This window comes from Protopterus annectens, chromosome 5.part0 (assembly GCF_019279795.1).
Source record: "Protopterus annectens isolate FY-2018-M chromosome 5.part0, PAN1.0, whole genome shotgun sequence".
NCBI lineage: Eukaryota > Metazoa > Chordata > Ceratodontiformes > Protopteridae > Protopterus > Protopterus annectens.
The window spans coordinates 952259608-952283821 of NC_056735.1; the positions used below are offsets into that span (position 1 = coordinate 952259608).

General features: G+C 46.7%; 1 protein-coding gene across 1 annotated transcript in view; it reads right to left on the reverse strand.

The window, feature by feature from the left end:
• The window catches only part of RDX (radixin), a 1792353-nt gene that overhangs the window by 1200135 nt on the left and 568004 nt on the right, over positions 1–24214 (reverse strand). Inside the window, 1 exon segment of the mRNA XM_044072720.1 lies at positions 1980–1991. Coding sequence (XP_043928655.1) covers positions 1980–1991 — 12 coding nt within the window.

The window sequence follows — 24214 nt, forward strand, 5'->3', positions numbered from 1 at the left end:
AAGATACTGAGATCCAAAATTGGTCTCCAGTCCCCTGTTTTCTTTGGAACTAAAAAGAACCTTGAGTAGATTCCGGATCCTAGTTGGTCTGCTGGCACTGGCTGAATAGCTCTTTTTGCAAGCAGTTTTGAAATTTCCAAAGCTGCTATATCCCTTTGAGCGGCTGGAACATCTGGAAGGGATTTTTGACTGACTTGGAAAAGCGAAGAAAGGGAATAGAATAACCTTCGAAATGATGGACTGTACCCATTTGTCTTGTGTCAAGGATAGCCAGGCTTCTGGGTACAGTGACAATCTTCCCCCGACTGCCTCCGAAGATGGGCAGTCGGGCAACACTTCAGGGATGCTGAAAGGGCTTATCGGAAGGCGTTTCGATTGCCCTGGTTTTGCGGACCCCTCTGCCTCTAGGCGGCGTCTACCATTGTTGTTTCCCCTCTGCCTCTGGCGGGAACCGACTCTGTCGTCAGGCGAAGTCCCTTGAGATTGTTTACGGAACCATCTTTCCCCCCTTCTGGCCTTTGGGGTAAGGCCTAGAAGGAGTGGAAAACGGACTCCGGCGGCAGAAAGGGTCTTGCCATCCGTCTCGCACCTAGTCAGGGTTTCTTTCACTTGTGGACCAAAAGGGATGATCCATCAAAAGGGAGTTTGTGAAAGACGTTTTGAAAGGTTCCATAAAATTGCATAGCCGCATCCAGGCGTGCCTACGTAAGGCTACCCCTGTTCCTCTGCGCTCTGCTCGCTCCATCGGCCGCATAAGAGGAGGCATGGAGGAGTTGGAAATAGAATTAAGGATAGCCAGCTGCGTGTTCATTTTTCTTGGAAACCCGCAGCTGTAGGGTCCTTAAGCATTTCACTCGCTTCTTTGATCAAGTCCCTTTGAAGTCGAGTGAAATGGCACAGGTAATTCAGCGAACGCATAGTAAATGTCGCTGAGGAGAACATCCGCTTCCGTACCTATCCATGGACCTAGATTCCTTGTTAGGTGGATGGACAGGCACTGAAGGATCAGCCAGTTCCTTCTTTGTGGCGGCAGCTACCACCATAGCATCCACAGAGACTCCTTTTGATAAAAATTCCTTGTCTGCTGGAGCTGTGATGAATTTGGAGGGTCTCCTGGGAGTGGGGTCCACTGAATCAGGAGCCGTCCATGCCTTTTAGCAACCACCTGCATGAGGGGGTCAAGGGGGACACCCAGGAGGTGGAAGGACGAGAGCCAAACGCCTCAAGATACACAGATTCGTCCTCCGAAGGGTTGAGGGCTGGCCAATTTCCCCTCTGTTTAAGGATCTCCAGAATGTCTGCAAAGAGACATCTTCAGAAGGGGAACGGGGAACCCTCAGAATCATCCAGATCTGTGTCGGACGTGATAGACTCAGGTGAGTCAATGTGCTTCCTCTTGCACTTCCTCTTCCGAGGGGCTCTTCTGCCAAATCAGGAGAGGCCTCGGAAGAGGATGAAATCCCACAGGGGCTCCTGAGGAGTTGGCTCTCTGCGGTCCGGGATGAGGGAGTGAGTCGACTTACCCTGAGGCAGCATAGAGGGAGGCTGGCGGAGCCGACTGTGGAGTAGAGCCAGGCTCTAACACACTCCGCATGACCTCGAAGCACCCCTGTCAGGCAGAGCCAGAGGTCCCCTCCGAGGAGCTAAAGACCCCCTCGGCACCGACAGTGATGGCTCCGAGGCGATGTCGGAGCCGAACTCACCAGCGCCCGAAGCACCGAGAGGAGAGAGGGGGTCGGACAAGGGTCCGATGCCACTCACCCCTCGAGCCGGCGAGGAAGTCCGCCGAGATTCCTCCATGGAAGAAAGCGGAGCCGGCGGGCCGAAGACAATTGTCTCGGCTCCGAGGTGACCACAGTCTCGGTTCCGACACGACCCGGCTCCGAGCTCAAGAGAGTCGAAGGAGGAAGGAGTTGATGGACGGGACAGGCACCGACTGATGAGTCGGGCTCTGAAGCATCTGGGCCAGTGCCTCAGACTTGAGTAGTCGACTCACCACCCTCTGAAGGTCATGATCGGACAACCTCGATGACCTAGAGGAATGAGACCTTTGGCTCCGTTCAGACAGCAGGGGAGAACCTGGAGCCGAATGAACGGAGCCAAGAGAAGGTGACCTAGACCTCTTTCTGGTTGTCGGCTCAAGATCTTGTCGGAGCCGACACGGGTACCTCGATAAGCTCGGCTCCGGCCGGAAGCAAGTGAGCCACAGAAACTGTGGACTGAGTCTTATCGGCTCCAGCCGAGCCGATAAAGGCAAAGGTTGAACAACCTGAGGTCTCGGCTCAGAAGCCGGAGCCGAAGACCTCGATGCCTTGGAGGGCTTCCCTGTTGAGACAGACAGGGAATCCTCAGGCTTCAACAACCTCTCAAAATGAGCTTGTTTTTCTTTCCTGCAGGACCCTGGGGCTGAAGCCATGGCAGACAGCACAGGAGTCCTGCAGGTGCAAAGGCCCCAGACAATAGACACAAGAAGTGTGGCGTCTGTCAGAGACATTTTCTGACAGCACGCATCACACTTCTTGAATCGAGACCTTTGCTTCTTTAGACATAGCCTAACTGGTGAACACAAACACACACTCAACCACACCAGTTATACCCTGTCAAAAACACAATTATAGTAAAATATACTAAATAACTACAATAAGCAGTAGTACACTACACAAACACTCCCTAGGGAAGGGAAGGCCTAAGGCCCAAGGGAAGAACTAAAAGTTCTTTTGACAAGAAACGGGAAGAAAATAGGTTCGGGGATAGAGTTTAATGAACTACACTAATTTAGGAATAATTAAACTAAAAAAAAGGGGAAACAAGAGTAACTTTTTATAGAAAAAGCTAAAACTTACCAGGAACCGGTAGAATAACCAACCTCGAAGCTGTAGCGGCAAACGAGATCTGGGGTAACTCTCGCCTAGCATTGTGGGATATAAGGGGAGCCTCGAGCCGGTGGAACCAACTCTCGAGCTTTAGAGTGGCCGAGTCGGAGCCGAGGTCGGCTCCGAACCCATCCAGCAAGAATGAAGGCGAGATAGACAACTTAACATCTTGTAGCCTCGGTCTATAATGTCCAACACCCATTTGTCCTGGGTGACTAAAAGCCAGTTTTGCTTGAAGAGTGCCAACTTTCCTCCCAAAGGAGCTGTCAGACAGGAAGAATCTGGCAGCTGAAAATGCAGGTCATTGGGCCTGTTTACAAAAGGACTGGCCCCTGCCCTCACCTGAAGATTGTGCAGGTGAACTCCATGTTCTAGGCCTGAAAGTACTCTGAGCTCTGCCCCTACCACGTCTAGATCTACCCCTAGACTGTGAATCACAAGAAGGATAAGCCCATCCCTTAGTAGGCCAATTCCTACTAAACTTAGGAGGCTGCACCTGCAAAAAATCTTTAACAGTCTGCATAGACTTAGCCTTGTCTTCCATTTTCTTCAAGACAGACTCCACAGAAGAACCAAACAAAACTTCAGACTGTAAAGGAGCATCCAAAATTCTAGCTTTAACATGCTCTGACAAATTCTGATCCTTAAGCCAGGCGTGCCTGCGAATAACTGAACCAGTGGCAGCCACCCTGGAAGAAGCCTGTAAAGCATCGAAACCACACTGCAAAGAATGCTTACCCACCTGTTCAGAGGCATGTACCAAATCCTGTAATTCTTTACACTCTATGCCCTCTGCCAAAGCATCCACTTTAGATTTTAGTTGAGTAAGGAGAAAATTTTGATACTTCAACATATGAAAAGTACAGTTTTGTACCTACCATAAATGTAGATGTCTGAACAGGATAGCATCTGCAGTCATAACAAATGGGTTGTCCTGTCGTCAGGCAGCCCTTCGGTCGGCCGGATTCCAAAGTCTGGGTCCGGCTTCGGCTGATGTCGCACTTCACCCGACGTCATCTCTGCTGGTCTTCGGGTATAAAGGCATCAGCCGATGCCATTTTCCTCTGTTTCTTGCCCCAGATGCCAGTTGCCCTCTTGGAAAGCTAAATTTTGGATAAATGCCAATGTTTCCAAAAAAGTAGAAGGCAAACACAAAAATAAGCATGTATGTACATATATACAAACAAATACACCATAAGAGACTCCCCTAGCTAGCTATTAGGAGGGTAAATACCCTAGGAGTACCACAGAGGGGAAGGAGGGTGGGTAATCCTGACTGCAGATGCTATCCTGTTCGGACATCTACATTTATGGTAGGTACAAAACTGTACTATGTCCTTCAAGGATGCATCTGCAGTCATAACAAATGGGTAGAATACCATAGCCAAACTAGGGGTGGAGGAAGAAAAATTATGGTGTAGTTAGGATCCCTTGCAGTACAGCAGTGGCAAACCCTGCTCGGGATCTAGAGTATAGAGGTAGATTATAATGCTTGGCAAATGTATGCACGGAGGCCCAAGTAGCCGCCTCAATAATGTCCTTGGTTGCCACTCCTCGTAAGAAAGCTGTGGTAGTGGCTGTTGCCCTTGTAGAATGAGGTCTTATGTTCTGTGGAATTGGTTTTCCATGGTAGGAGTAACAGAATCTTATGCAATTTCCTATCCATTTAGAGATTGTCTGTTTGGAAATTGCTTTTCCTTCCCTTCCTGTTGCATAGGCTACTAAAAGCTGGTCAGTTTTTCTGTTACCTTTGGTTCTGTCCAGGTAGTAGCGTAACTGTCTATGTACATCCAAGGTATGCAGCAGTCTTTCCCCCCTGTTCTGTGGGTTGGGAAAGAAGGTAGGTAGGTGGATTGCCTGGTTTAAAGACACTCTGGATACCACCTTAGGCATAAATGTAGGATTAGTTCTCATGGACACCCTATCTTGATGGAAGATTAGGAAGGGTTGTACTGCCATTATGGCCTGTAGTTCCGAAACCCTACTTGCTGAAGTAATTGCCAGTAGGAAAGCAGTTTTCCATGATAGGTGTTGAAGATCTGCTGTTGCTGCTGGTTCAAATGGAGGGAGTGTTAATTTTTCTAGCACAAAGTTCAAGTCCCATGCTGGTAATGGTGGTTTCCTAGGAGGTTTTACATTCTTGATCCCTCTGAGGAACTGCCTGAGTAGAGGATGCGAAAAGACAGGTGGATCGAAGCTGTATTCTGCTGAAATAGCTGATGCATGTATCTTGATGGAGGAATAGGACAGGCCTGTATGTAGAAGCTCTGCCAAGTACTCCAGGATGTTAGCAATATCTATGTTCGACACATCTTTTCCTCTTTCAGCACTCCAAATGACAAACCTTTTCCATTTTCCTGCATAGTTCCTTCTTGTTGAAGGTCTGCGTGCTTCAAGGATAATGTCTTTAACCCTTTGGGATAGGTCTGGGTTAGATGCTGCTATGTGATGTTCCAGGCAGTCAGTTGCAAGGTTTTTAGGTTTGGGTGCATGATGTTGTAGTTGTTCTGAGTTAACATCAAAGGCATCAGGGTATTGACCACATTCTCCCCCGAGACATGCTCCTCAGCAATGGATACCAGTGTTGTCTTGGCCAATTCGGAGCTATCAGGATTATCCTTGGGCATTCCTCTCTGATTTTCAGTAGTACCTTGTGCATCAAAGGAAGAGGTGGGAATGCATATGCTGTCAGGCCTTTCCAACTGAAGGATAGAGAGTCCACCTTCCATGCAAGTGGGTGGTATGTCCTTGTGCAGAATTTTTTCAGCTGGTGATTGTGTGGGGATGCGAATAGGTCTATTTGTGGCATTCCCCATTTCTTTGTGATGGCCTTGAAGATGTCCGGGTGTAGCATCCATTCGTGAGCATCCGAGGTGGTTCTGCTTAACATGTCTGCTAGGGTGTTTTCTTTTCCCGGCACAAATATTGCCTGTAACTGGATGTTGTAGCTCAGAGCCATATTCGAAAGGTCCAGAGTCATTCTGCATAGTGGGTATGAATGAGTGCCTCCATGTTTGTTGATGTACCACATGACTGTGGTGTTGTCTGTCCTTATCATTAAATGGCCTTCTTTGAGGAATGGTCTGAATTTCTGGATTGCTAGTTTTACTGCCAGCATTTCTTTTTGGTTTATGTGCAGGTGCAGCTGGTCTTGAGTCCACAATCCTTGTATGCATTTGTCCAACATGTGCGCCCTCCAGCCTAGGTCTGAGGCATCTGTTGTGATGGTTTGGCTTGCTTGAAAGTTGTGGAAGGGTAAGCCTGGGTTTGACTGGCATGCTTGAGCCCACCATAGGAACTCCTATTTCAGGCATGGGATTAGTGGGATTTCGGTTTCTACGCTGTGCCTGTGTTGAGACCATAAATTCTTTAGGTACCACTGTAGCTTTCTCATATGCAGTCTGGCATGTGGGACCAAGATTATGCATGATGCCATGAAGCCCAAGGCCTGCAGAACTTTTCTTGCTGTTAGTTTGTTCTGCTTTGTTAATGCCAAGAAGTAAAGAGGGAGTTGTTTTTGTTTTTCTGCCGTTAGGAATGCCATTTGTTTTACTGTGTCCAATTCCACACCCAAGAATGTTCTTGTTTGGGATGGTATCAGTCTTGACTTTTGTAAATTGACTGTGTATCCCAGGGCTTGTAGTAAGCAAATGACTCTTTGTAAATCTGTTGTCAGCTTGCTTTTGTTGTCCGCTTGTAACAGGCAGTCGTCCAGGTATGGATAAATTTGGATTCCCTGTAGCCTGCAGTGAGCGATTACTGATGCCAGGCATTTTGTGAATACTCTGGCAGTAGATAAGCCAAAGGGCAATGCTGAGAATTGATAATGCTCTGATCCTGCAAGAAATCTGAGGTATCTTCTGCAATTTGGTCGTATGGGGACGTGCAGGTATGCCTCCTTGAGATCTAGAGTTACCAGCCAACACTCCTTGCTCAGCATGGGAAGAAGTTGCTGTAGGGTCAGCATTTTGAATTTTGGGACAATGATGTATGTGTTTAAGACGGACAGGTCGAGAATAGGTCTCCAACTTTTCTCTTTCCTTGGTACTAGGAAGAGTCTGGAGTAGAATCCTTTGCCCTGTTCTGTTATAGGTACTCTTTCCACAGCTCTCATCTTTGTTAATTCCGCTATCTGCTTTAGAGCTTCTGTTTTTTGATTTGGAGGTAGGTTTGGCATTCCTCTTTTTACTGGAAAGGTGTGGAAGTGGAACTTGTAGCCTTGGTCTATGGTTTGCAAAATCCACTTGTCTTTTGTGATATAGTGCCAATTTTTTGAAAATATGGCTAACTTTCCGCCTAAAGGTGCTGCTATTTGCTCCCTGGTAGGTGTCAGAGCCAAGTCACTGTGATTGTCCTGTTGTAGTGGCAGTGGTTGTGTCTGTGCCTCGGTTATTGCCTTGCCACTGTCGTCCTCTGTAGGCACCTCCTCTGGATTGATTTCTGCCTCTAGAGCGTCTATTCCTGCCTCTTTGAGATTTTGAGGAGTCTGGAAAGGACCAATTTTTGGCAGGCCAGTTCCTGCTAAACCTTGGGGGCTGAACCTGTAAGAAATCCTTAACTGTTTGTACAGATTTTGCCTTCTCTTCCATTTTCTTCATTACTTGCTGAGCAGGTGTACCAAATAGACTGGTCTTATCCATAGGAGCATCTAACAGTTTTGCTTTAACATGATCCGGCAAGACCTGTTCTTTCAACCATGCATGCCTTCTTATCACTGTGCCAGTCATGGCTGATCTAAATGAAGCCTCCAGTGCATCATAGCCACATTTTAAAGAATGGTTACTAACCTGTTGGATGTTATTTACCATTTCTAAAACATATTTCTTATCTAAGGAGTCATCAGAGGACAGCTTCTTAGTTAACTGATCAAGCATAAACTCTTGGTATTGGATCATATGAAACTGACAGTTTAAAGCTCTAGCTGAGAGAGTAGCAGAGGTGTAAACGTTTTTCCCCATCTCTCTAAGGACCTGGATTCCCTTTCAGAAGGGATAGGGTTTTTTGCTGAGGTCGAGGCTACTGCCTTAGGCCCCTGGGATATAGTCTCAGGATCTGCAAGTGGGGCCTTGTATAGGTGGTGATGAGTGTCTGGCACCCTGTAAAATCTATCTGGTTTGGCAGGGGCTGGAGGTAAAGTATCAGGAGCGGTGCAAACATCATTAAATGCATCATCCACAACAGGCAGTACTGGAGGTATAGCTAAGGGCCTATGTTGTGGTAAGTGCAGAAATGTCCTAAGCCTTTTCTTGAATCTGAGAAATCTTGTCCCTGCCATTGGAATTGTTCTCTCATGGCATGTAAGGTTTCCCCAAAGGAAAATTCCTCTGGTGGAGAGGCAGATGGAATGGATTCTTCAGCATCTGAATCTTCATAAGTAGAAAAAGGAGCCTCTGGCTGGTCTGTAATGTCTGAGTCATCCATAGAATCATCAGAGGACACTGGCTCGGGGGCTCTGCCCTAGATCTCTTTCTGGGGCTGAGAGGCCCTGTCTGGGTGAGATTGGGATCCTCTAATTAAGGATATTAAATCCTCTGCCAGAGTCAGCATTTGTGAACTAGAAGTGGGCCTGTGTGAAGGGGGCTTAACAGGCACTGATTTAACAGTTTTGGCTGCTTTGGCCCTGGCAAAGGCCTTAATAGACATGGCTGCAGGAGGCCTAGCAGCACCACGTGCTGGGGTAGAGACATCCAAAGGGATGGTGTCTGATAAATCACTGGGAACCACAGTAGTAGGCAAAACTTCTGAGGCCGATTCAACTAAGGTAGCAGGAGCCTCAGTAGTAGTCATGGATTCGGCTGAAGATTGACCGGCTTTCTCGGTTTCGGCCGAAACCGAGACATTCGCGGCTTGCTTAACCGTGGTTTCGGCCGAAACCGCGGACCGCGAGTGTCGGTCTTTTTCTTTGCGTTTTTTAACAATTTGGGTAGTCGGAGGATCCGACGGCATAATGTACGCAAAATCTGATCCGAAAAACTGTTCAGCAAACTCCGACCGACGCCTAAGCGTTCGTCGGTTGAAGGAAGCACAGGCCGAACAGGCTGCTACGTCGTGGTCTGGGCCTAAGCAAGGCAGGCAGTAAGAGTGGAAATCTTTATGAGGTATTTGTTTCCCACAAGTTAAACAGTTATTGACTTTTTCTGACATTGCTGAGGCAAGAAAGAGTCCCCAAGGGGGTACTTAGCTTTTTAGAAGTCTTCGAAGTAGTATTCGGTAGTAGTAATCTCTGGATCTGACCGACCGGCACTTGCGAACAGCTTCTGCTTCGGGCGCCACGCGGCAAGAAAGACTGAGGAAAATGGCGTCGGCTGATGCCTTTATACCCAAAGACCAGCAGAGATGACATCGGGTGAAGTGCGACATCAGCCGAAGCCGGACCCAGACTTTGGAATCCGGCCGACCGAAGGGCTGCCTGACGACAGGACAACCCATTTGTTATGACTGCAGATGCATCCTTGAGGGACATCTGGCAATTCAAAGCCCTCATTGCTAAAGTGGAACAGGTATACACCTTCTTACCCCATCTATCCAAAGCTCTAGCATCTTTATCCATAGGAACTGGATTCTTTACAACAGAAGCCCTGACACCCTTAGGTCCCTGGCTAATAGTTTCTGGGTCAGCCCTTGGACTCTTATACAGATATTTATGAGCCTCAGGTACCCTGTAATACCTGTCCGGCTTAACTGGCGCAGGAGGCAGAGAGTCTGGATTAAGGGAAGCCTCGGAGAAAACGTCTTGAACAACATCCAAAACAGGAGGTATAGCCAAGGGCCTATGCTGTGGTAACAACAAAAATTCCCTAAGCCTCTTTCGGGAATCTGAGAAATCCTGACCTTCCCATTTAAAATGCTCCCTCATAGAATGCAGGGTTTCTGAAAAAGAAAAATCCTCTGGAGGAGAAGCAGAAGGAGTGGAATCCTCTGCGTCTGAATCAGAATAAGGAGGAAAATCCTGAATGTCTTCAGCCGAAGACTCTGAGTAATCTGAAGCCTGCTCCAAACTTTCTACCTCTGGCTCCACCCTAGGTCTCTTATCAGGAGGGGGCATAGAACCTCTGATTAAAGAAATTAAATCTTCTGCCATTTTAAGCATGTGTTTTTTAGGCACAGAACCTGCAGAACTAGGACTGACACCCGTGGAAGGCAAACCAGGCCTGCCTTTGGAAGGAGCTTTAGAGACAGAAGAAGGCCTAACCACCTTAGGCAAGGAAGGGAGAACAGCAACCTGAGAGGCCCCCTCAGCCTGACCTGACCCCTGAGAGGCTGCATCTTGCAAAATTAAAGCCTCCCCCTGAGACTCAACTGAAACCTCGGCTGGATCCACAGATTCCACCGTAGTTTCTAAAGAACCGGCGTCCGTAACGGACGACTCATCCTGCCTGGACTTTAAAGATTTCTCTTTGCGCTTCTTCGCGGTAGCGGGCGTCGGAGGATCCGACGGCATATTATAATTACACCGCTTACCGAAGACAAGCCTAGCGCAATCTAACCTACGTTTAATGGCGCTTATTAAACCTAGCACAAAGCGACACCCGACTACGTCGTGCTCAGGTCCCAAACAAGGAATACAAAGAGAGTGGTAATCCCTATGCGGTATCTGTTTCCCACAAGAAATACAATTATTCACTTTTTCTGACATCCGGAATTAACTGAGGCAAGAAAAAACAAAAATATTCCCCAACGGGGTACTTAGCCCAACTTGGTTTCGGTCTGAAACTCAGAATCGACAATTTCAGAACGAACGGCACTTGCAAACGCTGCTTCTGCATCGGACCATGCGGCAAAAAAGACTGAGGATATGACGTCGGTCATGCGCTTTAATACCCTGACGCTCTGATGTCAGATCTGAGCGCCATGACCGACGTCAGCCTAATACTTTGGTATTCGGGCCGACCGAGGACAGCGGACTACCCATATGTAAGGACTGCAGCAATGTGAGATGAAGAACATCTCAGCCAGAACCAAGAGAAGCACAACTGAACTCGTCGACGCGGCAAGTCTTCCAGCTTGTAAATCGTCTGAGTGCTCCAAACCCATATTTAAAAATGAAGGTGAGATCGGAATACCTAACATTATATGTTCCATCTTCTTGATGTTCACAGACAGGTTTCTATCTGCACAGGACAAAACAAGCACAGAAAATCTGATCAACTCTTTACACTCTTTTCAGCTAATCACTTGGGCCAAGCAGCATCCAGGTTCACCTTGGCTAAATGGATAACTGATTAAATACATTTTTTGGGAGTAAATAGTAGAAAAGCAAATACCGTGTTAGTTGGGAGGGTGGCCTAATGGTTAAGGTGTTTGCCTTACAAACACAAGGTGCAGGGTTTGAGTCTCACAAGGGATAATTGGCTAAGCTTAAAATGGCTCACAAGGTCAATTAGCTTAGTACTAACTTATGAACGTATGAATCTGAAGCTCACTCTACTAGACCCATGGCCACTTCATCAGCTTTTTCCTGCCAGGGTTTCAACTGATGAGATAATATGCTGCAGCCACTTGGTCCAAGACTCATACATTTGTCTCACATTATAAACTGGACAGTCTCCAAAAGCAGGGCTTCCTTGGGCTTGATAGTACTCTGGCATATCCTTTCTTAGGGGCCACCCAGGAGTTGCGTAGCTGGGGACTCTAACACAACAGTAAGGGAGAATGAAAATATCAGATATAGAAGTTATTTACTTACCATAACCTGGCATCTGTGTTGTCCATTTTCATTCTCTCTCACTTCCCTCCCATCCATCCCCCAGCCTAACTCTCTTTGGGAAGTTACCTAGAGGATTTTTTAATCCTTAGGTTTGTGGCTTGGGCCCCAAATTCTTTGATCCGTCCTACTTATTCATTCTGGAATGTAACTTGTGATAAGGTAGCAAACTCAATCTGAGGAGTTAGAGAGGGTATGACGCACTATGGGAGAGGGAGAAGCTAGAGACAATGATCTCGGATTAGACGTTAGATCTGAAGACCCAACAGTGAGGAAGAATGAAAATGGACAAAAAAGATGCCAAGTTATGCTAAGCACATAACTACAATGTAATTAAAGTATGAAATATTTTAAAGGGGATAAAAAATTGAAGGTGGGCTCTTTAGAAAGAAGAAGCAAATTACATAGGAATAAAATATAACTTGTGGGAATAATATATGCAGAATAATGGCTGATGTTTAAAAGAAGGCAGAAACTGAACAATTTATGTAATGCTGGAATGAACAATTGTTAAAAAAATATACAATACGGCTGGTTTTCTTTTCTATTAATGTATTTGTGCCTATGTGTTAAAATGATTAAGATATTTCTTAAAAATAAATAAATAAACACTTTGGTTTGAACTACCGCTATCATTTAATCATCATACAAAGCTATTTGCAAATGAGGTTGCTGCGCAACTTAAAGCTTGCTAAACTGACTTAAATCATCTAACCACACAAATCAAGGACAGCAATAAACGACTTGATGTATACATGCACTGCTGAACTTTCAAAAACAGCTCTCAACTACAGCCAAAACATCCAGTCCATTTAGTTCATGGCTAACAAACATGTGGATTCCCTGAACTAGCTTAAACTCAGCACCGTCATACCATACAAAAGGCCAACTACCCACTAGTCCCAGTTCAGACAACTCATCATCTACAGACACTGACCTTTAATCTAATACAGATAATCTAATGGAAAATCGGTATTGCTTCCTGCCAAATGAGGCAAAAGCCAAGTCATAAGGACATGTCCCTACAATTCAAGAACAAATATAGCAGCCCAACACTGCCTATGCAACGATTTATACAAGCAATTAGAGAAAACATTTTTGAAAGGTTGCCCCAGCAAAATGGGTTCACTTACAAACAGAGGAAATGAAACTATCTACCCTTACTTTAAAGAGCAAGTTATTAAAGCATCTGAAGGACACCTACACATACCATCACTTTAGAGATAATGGATAACAGAAAGTAATAAGCAAACTTTCGCTAGTATGTGAGAGACTACATACTTTACAGCTGAAGAAATACCTACACAAGACATGTAAACAGCCTTCAAATGAGACACAAATGGTACACATTGATTTAGCTGTAATGCCCTACTCTACTGGTCTACTCTTGAAATCCATCACACAGTCAAAGGCAATTATGAGCGTGCCTTTAACAATCAACTCCACTGGTTTACTTCATGTGATCATAAGCCTGATTCTTTGCAACCTGGTTCATTTGCCTACTCTCCAATGATATATAACTAACTTGCCTACTTTCAATTGGTCAATCGCTTCCCAAATATAACTCCTACTCGATCATTTTCTCACTACTGCTTTCATTATTCCTTTGATAGTTCTAATCAATGACTCCTGCTGTAGGGATTTAATTTATTTATTTATTTATTTAGGTTTAATTTCTTCAAATTTTTAGGGTTTCTAATGCGGAACATTAATGGACAACATTCCTACCACAAGGTACAATTAAAGATCATGAAATTAGTACTGTATCAGTCACTGTTTGCCAAGAATGCCTTTCTTAGCACCTGCAATGTACACACAAAGTACAGTTGTGTACATTTACCATAAATGTAGATGTTAGAGTGTATTCACTGTTGCAGTCATTACATTCGGGTAATCAGCTGGCCGGTTGCCCTCAGTCGGCCTGATTAACAAAGTCTTGGGTCCTGCATCGGTTGCTGTCCCTTCTTCCATGATGTCAGGTCGTCAGGGGTATAAAACATGCAGCCGACACCATTACATCAGTTTTTCTTGCCCCAGATGTCAGGTGCCCCCCAAATGGGGAGCAAAAAAAATATAAACACAAAAATATACCTCCAAACAAAAACAAATACACCAAAAAGGCTTTTAGGCATAATAAAAGAAAGAAGAGGTATAGTAAAAGAAAAAACAGGGGGCTGGAGGGAGGGTAACCAGGACTGCAATAGTGAATACACTCGAACATCTACATTTATGGTAAGTATACACAACTGTACTACATTCATCGTGTTTCACTACTGCAGTCATTACATTTGGGTAGATTCCCAAAGCTAAGGTTGGAGGATGGATTATACAGCATTAGGACCAGCTATAAGGCCCTGCAAAACAGCAGTGGCACAGCCAGCTCTGGATTTAGAGAAAAATGGTAAGTGATAATGCTTGGTGAAAGTATGAACTGAACTCCAGGTAGCAGCTACTAGAATATCCCTGTTAGGAACACCTCTGAGAAAGGCTGCTGAAGTAGATGCAGCCCTGGTGGAATGAGATTTGATCCCCTGGGGGATAGGTTTTCCATGGTGCTTATAACAGAAATGAATACAATGGCTTATCCATTTAGAAATGGTTTGCTTTGAAATAGCCTTCCCCTCTGCAGCAAATGCTACCAGCAGTTGTTCAGATTTTCTTCGAGATTTAGTCCTGTCCAAGTAGAATCTAAGTTGTCTGTGTACATCCAATGAATGCAGAATCCACTTCTCCCTTGTTCTGTGGATTGGGAAAGAAAGTTGGCAAATGAATGGACTGATTAAGAGCCACACAATATACCACCTTGGGCATGAATGATGGATTGGTCCTGAGTGACACCCTGTCCGCATGAAAGATGATGAAAGGCTCCACTGCTGAAAGGAAGGCTGTTTTCCAGGAAAGAAATATTAAGTCTGCAGTTGCAGCTGGCTCGAGAGGTACAGAGAGTTTCTCCAATACAAAGTTAAGGTCCCAGGCAGGGGTTGGAGCGCTCCTGGGTGGTCTCAAGTTTTTGGCCCCTCTGAGATACTGCTTTAGAAGAGGATGAGAGAATGGGGGGGGGGGTTGTGTTGTAATGAGCTGAAATGGCTGAGGCATGGATTTTTATGGAAGAAAAAGGCCATTATGAAGCATCTCAGTTAAGTATTGCAAAATCTGAGGTAAATTGGGCACTGCTGTGCTCATCCCTTGAGATTGATTCCAGACACAGAATCTTTTCCATTTGTCAGCATAAGATTTTCTAGTACTAGGTCTTCTCGCCTCCAAAATGACATCCATCACAGGTTTGCTGAGGGATGCCAAGGGTGAATTTAAGTGATTAGCCAAGCTGAAAGATTCAATGTTTGGAGGTGAGAGTGCAGAATTTGGTTCTCCTGTTGAGACAGTAAGGAAGGTGTCTGAGGCAGGTGCCATGGACATATGTGTGACACACTGCACAGGAGTGGGTACCAGTGTTGGTGAGGCCAGTCTGGAGCAATCAAAATAATTTTTGGCTTGTCCTTTTTGACTTTTAGCAGAACTATGGAGAGCAAAGGCAAAGGGGGAAAAAGCAGACTGATAGGTTTTTCCAGCTGAAGGACAGAGCATCCACTTTCCAGGCTTTTTTGTGATGAGTTCTTGTGCAAAATTTGTTCAACTGGTAGTTCTGGGGTGAGGCAAAAAGATCTATGTCTGGGCTCCCCCATTTGCGTGTCAACATGTTGAAAATCCGTGGTTCCAGTTTTCCATTCATGAGGGTCCATGAGATTTCTGCTTAGTTCGTCTGCCAGAACATTCTACTTTCCTGGCAGGAATTGAGCTTGTAGTTGTACTTGGTAGCTCAAGGCCGTGTTCCACAATGCCATGGCTAGTCTGCAGAGGGGGTAGGAATGTATACCCCCCCTGCTTGTTTATGTACCACATAACAGTGGTGTTGTCAGTCTATCAGTAATTGTCCTGGATGAAGGTAGTCCTTGAAGGTTGTCAGTGCATTCTGTATAGCTAGCACTTCTTTTTCATTGATATGAAGGTGCATTTGATTTGGGCTCCATTTGCCCTGAATGCACTTCCCTGCCAGATGAGCCTCCCATGCATAGTCTGATGCGTCTGTAGTTCGAGTTTGGGCGGCAGGGGGTTGTGTGAATGGCAGTCCCTTGTTTTGGTGGCAGGCCTCTGCCCACCATAAGAACTCTAGGTGCAGCCAAGGAATGATAAGAATCACTGTTTCCAGGCTGTGACAATGTTGACTCCATAAACTTTTTAAGTACCACTGAAGTTTCCTCATATGCAGTCTTGCATATGGAATTAGAAGAATGCAGGCGGCCATGAACCCCAAGGCTTGCAGTATTTGCCTTGCAGATAGCAGGGTTTTTGTGGCCACCTGTTTGAAGTAAGTCACCAAATGAATTTGCTTTTCTGGCATAAGGAAAGCCATCTGGGCAGTTGTATTCAAGCTTGCACCCAGGAATGTAATCTTTTGAGAGGGTACCAGTTGAGATTTCTTTTCGTTTATCGTGTACCCTAGACAGGTTAGAACTCTTTACAAACGCCAGATGTTTAAGAAGAATGGCCTGGTTTTCTGACTGAATTTGACAATCGTCCAGGTATGGATATATTTGAATATTTCTTTGCCTGCAAAATGCAGTTACTGGAGCCAGGCACTTTGTGAGTACCCTGAGTGCAGTAGACAAGCCAAAGGGCAGTGCAGAGAACTGATAATGCATGCTGCCTGCTTTGAAGCTTAGGAATCTTCTGCAAGATTCCCTGATTGGGATATGCAGTTAAGCCTCTTTTAAGTCGAGAGCTGCCAACCAGGCATCCTTGCATAGCAAAGGAAGTAACTGGTGAAGAGTCAGCATCTTGAATTTTGGAATGCCCAGAAAGGTGTTTAGAGTAGACAGGTCCAGAATTGGGCGCCACGATTTGTCTTTTCTGGGTACCAGGAAAAGTCTGGAATAGAAATCTTGTCCCTTTTCCTCTTCTGGTACTAGTTGAATAGCCCCCATGTTTAGGAGGGAATGTACTTGTTTCTGAGCCTCTGTCCACTGATTTGGGGGCCGGTCTGGCCACCCATTTGGAGTTGGCAGCATGTGGAAATGAAATCTGTATCCCTGGGACACTATATTTAAAACCCATTTGTCCTGGGTTATAAGTTGCCAGTTTCTTGAATGAAGAGCCAGTTTTCTCCCCAAATGGGCGGCTAAGAGGTAAGTGCTTGGAAATTTCAAAGGGAAGTCATTGAGACGGTTTACCATAGGGTGGTGCCTTGCTGTTACCAGATTTGGAAGTGGAAGCGCCCCACTGTTTAGTTCTGAAAGTCCCTTGGGACTGAAACCTGGTGGTTTTGGAATGTCTGGGTTTGGCTGTAGTGGCTCTGGAAGGCGCTGGAAAGGAACAGTTCTTAGTAGGCCAATGCCTGCTAAATCTAGGAGGTTGCACTTGTAAGAAATCTTTCACAGTTTGCATAGATTTAACTTCATCTGCCATCTTTTTTAGAACTTCTTCAGCCTTATTGCCAAATAAGCAGTCCTGCTGTAAAGGAGCATCCAAAAGTTTTGCTTTAACATGATGAGGCAGAGATTGCTCCTTAAGCCAAGCATGCCTTCTAAGCACAGACCCAGTAACAGCAACCCTACAAGAGGCCTCTAGGAAATCAAAACCACACTGCAAAGTATGTTTGCCAACTTGTTCAGCTGAATGAAATAAATCCTGCAAATCTTTATTCTCCACACAGTCAGAAATCAACATCATTTTCTGTTTAAGCAGTCCCATAATATGTTGTTGATATTTTAGCATATGGAATTGACAGTTTAAAGCCCTGATTGCTAAGGTTGCAGAAGTGTAAACCTTCTTACCCCATCTATACAGCGTCCTGGAATCTCTATCAGAAGGGGTAGGATTTTTAGCAGTAGAAGCCTTAATGCCCTTGGGCCCCTGAGAAATGGTTTCAGGGTCCGCAACAGGATTTTTGAAAAGGAATTTGTGGGACTCAGGAACCCTGTACTACCCGTCTGGTTTGCTAGGGGCTGGAGGCAAGGAATCAGGGGCCATACTGGATTTCGAAAACACATCACCAACAATATCTAGTACAGGAGGTATAGCCAAAGAGCTATGCTGAGAAAGAAGGAAATCCCTAAGCCTCTTTTTGGATTCGGAGAAATCCTGACTTTCCCAGTGGAAATGCTCCCTTAAGGTATGTAAAGTTTCCCCAAAAGAGAAATCCTCAGGTGGAAAAGCAGAGGGAATGTAATCCTGTGCATCAGATTCCTCATAAGTAGGTATGGACAAATCCAGATCATTAGAAGACTCAGAAAAAACTGTGTCCTGTTCAGAAGATTCATAGTCAAATTCAATCCTAGGCCTCTTGGGGGGGGGGGGGGGGTTAATTACCCCCCGATTAGAGTAATTAAATCTTCAGCCATTTTGATAATTTGTTTTTTTAGGCATAGGGGCCTGAACATTTGGCCTGGGCATCGTTTTTGTATACATAGATCAAGATTTAGGCCTTAGCACTGAAGTTGGAATCTGTTTAATATGAAAGTCTGTAGGCCTGAATACACCCTCAAAAGCCGGTGCCTGCAAAGCGGCTCCGGACCCATCTAAGGTAGAAATACCTGCTGGTACCATATATGAAGCATCTCACTGCATACCGGACTCTGAATGGGTCTCAGTAGAGGTCTGCGAATCAGAAGTAGTGGGTATCAGGGGCTGCAAAAGCACCTCACTGAGTACCGGCGAACTGGCGACTGGCTTAGGAGAAGAGTCGTTGGCAGTTTTGGACATTAACAGCCTGTCTCTGTCTTTTTCTTTGTGTTTTTTTTTTTTTTTTCGGTATTCTGGTAGTCAGAATGGCTAACCAACGTAATTTCTGGATAATTAAAACGAGAACCAAAATATTTTGAAGCAAAAATGTACAGACTATGGATAGCGCGCGGATTAAATAAAGCACAATACCGACAGCAAGGTACGTCGTGGTCAGGGCCTAGACAAGGAATACAGTACAAATGAAAATCCTTACGAGGTATTTGCTTCCCACAAGTAATACAATTATTAACTTTTACTGACATCGGTAAGGAGCAAGAAAAGGTTTCCCCAACGGGGTACTTAGCTTTAAGTTGAAGACTTTGGTTCTGAAACTCGAAAATGAAAATTACAGGAGTCGGCCGACCGGCACTTGCGAACTGCTTCTGCTTCGGGCACCGTGGGGCAAGAAAGATGGATGTAATGGCGTCGGCTGCATGTTTATAGACCTGACATCATGGAAGAAGGGACAGCAACCGACGCAGGACCCAAGACTTTGTTAATCAGGCCGACTGAGAGCAACCTGCCAGCAGATTACCCGAATGTAATGACTGCAACAGTGAAACACGATGAACATCTGCCTCCTTTATTTCAGATGGAGTTACCTGCTTTCTGGCTGGACTTTGGTGAAATGGCATCATAACAGTGTTCTCAATTTCTTACAGAAGTCACTTTGGTAGAAGGATAGGAGGTATTGGGGCATAAGCATAAAGGAAACCAGACCAAACGTAAATTAGAAGTTATGTACTCACCATAACGTTCCATCTGAGTAGGTACTTCATATGTCTGCAACCTGTGGGTCTCGGATCCGACCGGCAGCTTTCCAAGCTTCAAGATCCGAGCTCCTAGCTCCTCCCCTCTACCCACAATCCTGTCACCACCACACTACCTCAGATCGGTTTTGCTGTATCACCTGAAAAAACCTGTAATAAACAGGTTCAGATATTCTCAAGAATCATAAAGATCCTAGAAACCCGATACAGGTTAGGGGGATGGCAGGGGGGGATGGTTGCAGACAAATGAAGTACCTACTCAGATGGAACGTTATGGTGAGTACATAACTTCTAAATCTGAAGTAGTTACTTCATTTGTTCTGCAACCTGTGGGACAGAGTCCCCAGCTACCTAAACAAAGAAACCTGGGTGGTCTATGGGAGGATATTCTGAAGCACCCATGAGCCAAAGGACCCTGCTTCTAGATATCATGTCCAGCTTATAATGAGAAATAAACGTATGAGCAGAAGACCAAGTGGCTGCTGAACATATGTCGTCCAACGGCATCCTGGACCAGAAGGCTGCAGAAGTTGCGATGGACCTTGTGGAATGTGCACGGATTTTAAATGGGGTTGTTTTGCCTGATGCCTTATAAGCCTGAGAAATACATTGACAAATCCAATTAGCCAGTGTCACTTTGGATATAGGTTTTCCCATGTATGAAGGAGCAAATGACACAAACAGTTGATCAGCCTTACGAACATCTTTGGTCCTGTGCAGGTAAAAACACAACTGTCTATGTACGTCTAGTGTATGCAACATGTATTCTCCCTTATTTTGAAAATTTTTGAAAAACACTGGCAGATTGATAGTCTGATTGATATTTGCCACAGATGCCACTTTTGGTAAGAAAGACGGGTTAGTCCTGAGAGACACTCTGTAATTGTGAAACATAAGATAGGGAGGTTTCATGCACAAAGCTTGGAGCTCTGAAACCCTTTTAGCAGAAGTTATGGCCACCAAGAATGCTGTTTTCCAGGACAGAAAATTAAGGGGTACAGAAGCTGCAGGTTCAAAAGGAGGTTTCGTTAAGGCTTGCAGAACAAAGGTTAAGTCCCAAGGGGGGGGGGGTCACGGATTTCACTGGTAGCTTGAGAAGGAAAACGCCACGCAAGAATGTCTTACACAAATTTGTAGATGCTAAGAGATCCTAACCCATCTCCCACATGAAAATGGGATATTGCTGCCAACTGTACTTTTACCGTTGATGCACTGGCCCCTTGTTCAAAAATCATGGACAAAAAATCCAAGACTGTAGGAATCGGAACAGTAAAGGGGTTGAGACCTTGGCTGTTAGCCCAGATAGAAAATTGTTTCCACTTGCTATTATAGATTTTCCTGGTGGACGGTTTATGAGCTGCTACCAGAATAGTTTTCAATGGTGACGAGATACCGGGAGTCCTTGCCATTAGTGGAACTGGATCAACCAAGCTGCGAGCTTGAGGTTTACCAGGTTCGGTGTTGGGCACCTCGTTGGGTGCGATATCAGATCTGGAAAGGGATCCAAGATTAAAGGGGAGGAGAGACTGTGAGACCGCAGGTATGGAAACCAGATTTGACGAGGCCAGAATGGGGCTATGAGGATAATTTTGCTCCCCAACCGTGCGGCTTTCTGAATGAACATCTTCATGAGCGGAAGTGGGGGGTAAGCATAGAGTAGACCGGGAGGCCAAGCTTGAATCAGAGCGTCTCTGAGGCTCTCCCCTTCTGGGGGAAGAATTGCGAAGAACTCGCTGCATTTTGTGTTTTGGGGGGTACCAAAAAGATCGCAGCGAGGCCAACCCCACTTGTGGAATTACTCGACTCAATTTGTCCGTCAATGTTGGATCGTCCCGGAATGTGCGTTGCTATCAGAAAGCGGTTGGTGGATATCGCCCATTCCCAAACTCTCATGGCTTCTCGACAAAGAGGGTAGGCTCTGGTTCCCCCTTGTTTGTTTATATAGCAGACCACTGACATATTTGCCCGTCTGTATTACAATCGTTCCTAGAGGTAGAAGGTCTTGGAGAGCCTGCAACGCTAGAAGCACCGCCCTCATCTCCAGAACATTTATGTGCAAGGCGGTCTCCGACAAGGTCCATGTACCTTGGACGTTTCTGCCCAAACAATGCCCCCCCCACCCTAGGCGAGAAGCATCCGTGGTTAATGTGACCTGGGGGGGGGGGATCACAAAGGGTCTCCCTTGCCTGAGTTCTGGGGAGTGAAGCAACCAAATGAGGGATTCCCTACAAACTCTGCTCAGGGAGATAGGAGTGTTCAATGGGTGGAGTAACAGTGACCATTGAACTTGGAGTGTCCACTGTAATATACACATCATTAGGCGAGCATGGAGAGAGAGGCCAATAGCCGCTGCCATAGAGAATAGTGCTCTCAGGACTAACTCCGCCGGCGGAGCTTTGGTGCGAAGAAGAGCCAAAAACCTGGAGTGAGAGGCTGGACAGCCTGTCCGAGGTCAAGAAGGCCCGAGAAGATCGGGAATCTAGCCTGGCTCCTATGAAATCTAATGCTTGCACAGGATGAAGAAAGGATTTCGGTATGTTGACTGAGATGCCCAAAGCTGTCGGCAAGAGACAGCACACAGTATCTCGCGGTACAAAGTTGATGCCTGTTGGTTGCTGTGAGGAGCCAGTCGTCTAGGTACAGGAAGACCCTTATGCCCTGAAGCCTCAGGTGGGCCGCGACCACTGCCATGACTTTGGTGAACACCCTGGGGGCTGAGGTGAGTCCGAACGGAAGGACCCTGAACTGGTAATGACTGGCCCCTAGCCGGAAGCGGAGGAACCTCCTGGACCGTCTGTCCATTAGGATGTGGTAGTACACGTCCTTGAGGTCTATAGAGCACATCCAGTCATTCTCCTGCATTAAGGGGAGAACAGATTGTAGAGTGACCATCCGGAATTTTTCTTTGGGGACAAAAATGTTCTGGGCGGACAAGTCTAGAATGGCCTGAGGTCCCCCGTCTTTTTTGGCACTAAAAAGCACCTTGAGTAGTAGCCCAATCCAGATTGGTCTGGGGGGACCCGATGGATGGCTCTTTTTTCTAACAAATTTGAAATCTCTACGGTCGCCGCCTCTCTTTGATTGGGTGGGACATCAAGGAGGCGACCACCTGAGGGAGGACGAAATAGGAAGGGAATTTTGTAGCCTCTGGATATAATTCGGAGCACCCATCGATCGTTCGTGATGGACTCCCACATTGACAGGTGCTTTGTTAAACACCCCCCCCCCCCGACTGCCTCCAGAGCTGGACAGTCGGGTAAGCCCTCAGGGCTGCTGCGCGGGTCTCTCAGAGAAAGGCTCCCTAGACCCGAAGTTACGCGTCCCCCCTCTGCCACGGGCCAGCGTCCACCCTGCCCCTCCTCTGCCTCTGGAGGGCGCGGAGTCCGAAGCTGGATAGGATTGCTGAGACTTGCGGAACCAGAGATTCTTTTGCCCCCTCTGATTCCTTGAGAAGGAACGTTGGAGGCTAGAGAAGCAGACTCAGACGGCAGACAGCGTCTTCCCGTCCTTCTCGCTTTGGACTAGTGTATCTTGTACAGTCTTTCCAAAAAGCGAAGCGTCGTCAAAGTTCGCGAAGGACACCTTGAAAGGTTCTGCGAAATTACAAAGACGGAGCCAGGCGTGATGTCTCAAGACAACACCTGCCCCGCTGGCCCTTGCGGCTCCCTCCGTAGCATAAGACAGTAGCCGCATGGACGTATTTGAAATGGACTTGAGAGTGGCCATACGTGTCGAGAACACTGTTTTGTCCTCGACCGAAATGGACTCAGGTGGAGCTGCAATGTATTCCATGATCAAATCCCGTTGCAGACTGATGACATGCGCCATATAATTCAGCGCCCTCACGGAGAAGGTTGCTGAAGCAAAGGTCCACTTCCCTATATGGTCCAGCACCTGGGACTCCTTGTCCGGTGGGTGGACCGTGGAGCTCTCCTGGGAGAGTTCTCTCTTAGTGGCAGCAGCCACCAACATGGCATCAACTGGAGACCCTTTGGCCCAAGCCTGCCTGTCTGAAGGGGGGCTAAGGATTTTATCCGGTCGGCGTGAGATAGGCTTCTCCACTACCTCGAACGCCGAGGGAGAACTACTCTCTTCCAGCCCCGAGAGCAGTCTCCTCGGCTCCGAGATAGGGATCGGGGTCGGAGCCGAAGCCATCTGATCCGAAAGGGAGGTGCTCTTCGACATAGGCGGCGCCGAAGATGCACCCGCTCCCACGGATCCGATGCCTGGCCCACAGCCCCAAGAGCTCGGATCCGAGATACTCAAGGGTATGGTCGGCATCGAGAAGGTTTGGGCCACCGGCGCCGACAAAACCCCGGCTCCGAAAGGGTCTGGATCCGAAGACTCCAAAACCCAGATCCGGGTTGAAGAAGGAGAAATCGGGGCAAATATTGAAGCTGCACTCCCCCCCCATGTAAAGGGGGGGGGGCAGGAGCACCCCCATCTGCATTTGGGTCTGCAAAAACCGACGCATCATCCTATCCACATCGGCGTCAGAGAGAGACTTAGTAGATTGAGGAGGTCATAGAAGTGGGCCTGGAGGGCCGCCTCGACGACCTCGTGGGTGATAGGAGCTCCTCCTCCGGCTCCGGTGAGAATGAAGGAGATCGGAGCTGAGAAGGAGAAGGTCCGGACACCCTCGGAGGCGATTTAACAATTTTTGAAGGCGGAGCCGAGGGATGAGGCTCGGCTCGCCTCTTGTGTCTGTGCTTCTCCCTGTGCTTTTCCTTAGAAGGCGAAGACTGAACTTCCTTCGTACTCAAGGCAGTAGTGGGAGGTTGAGTCCCAGCCTGAGTCGAGGGAATCAGGGGTGCCAAAGCTACCTGGGCAGCCTGCACCTTGGAGGGAAAGGAGGAAGAGGTCTCCTCCGGGGGAAGCAATCCTGCCAGAATAAGCCTGTTCCTCCTGTCCCTCACAGCCCGGGGGTTGAAGGCTGTGCAAACCTGGCAGTCTTAAGACAAATGGACAACCCCCAGGAATATAACGCACTGAGTGTGGCCATCAGCTGGGGAAAGCTTATGGCCACACCCAGTGCACTTTGAAAAAATAGCTTTATGGCCTTCGGCCATTTTGCTAACACACACACT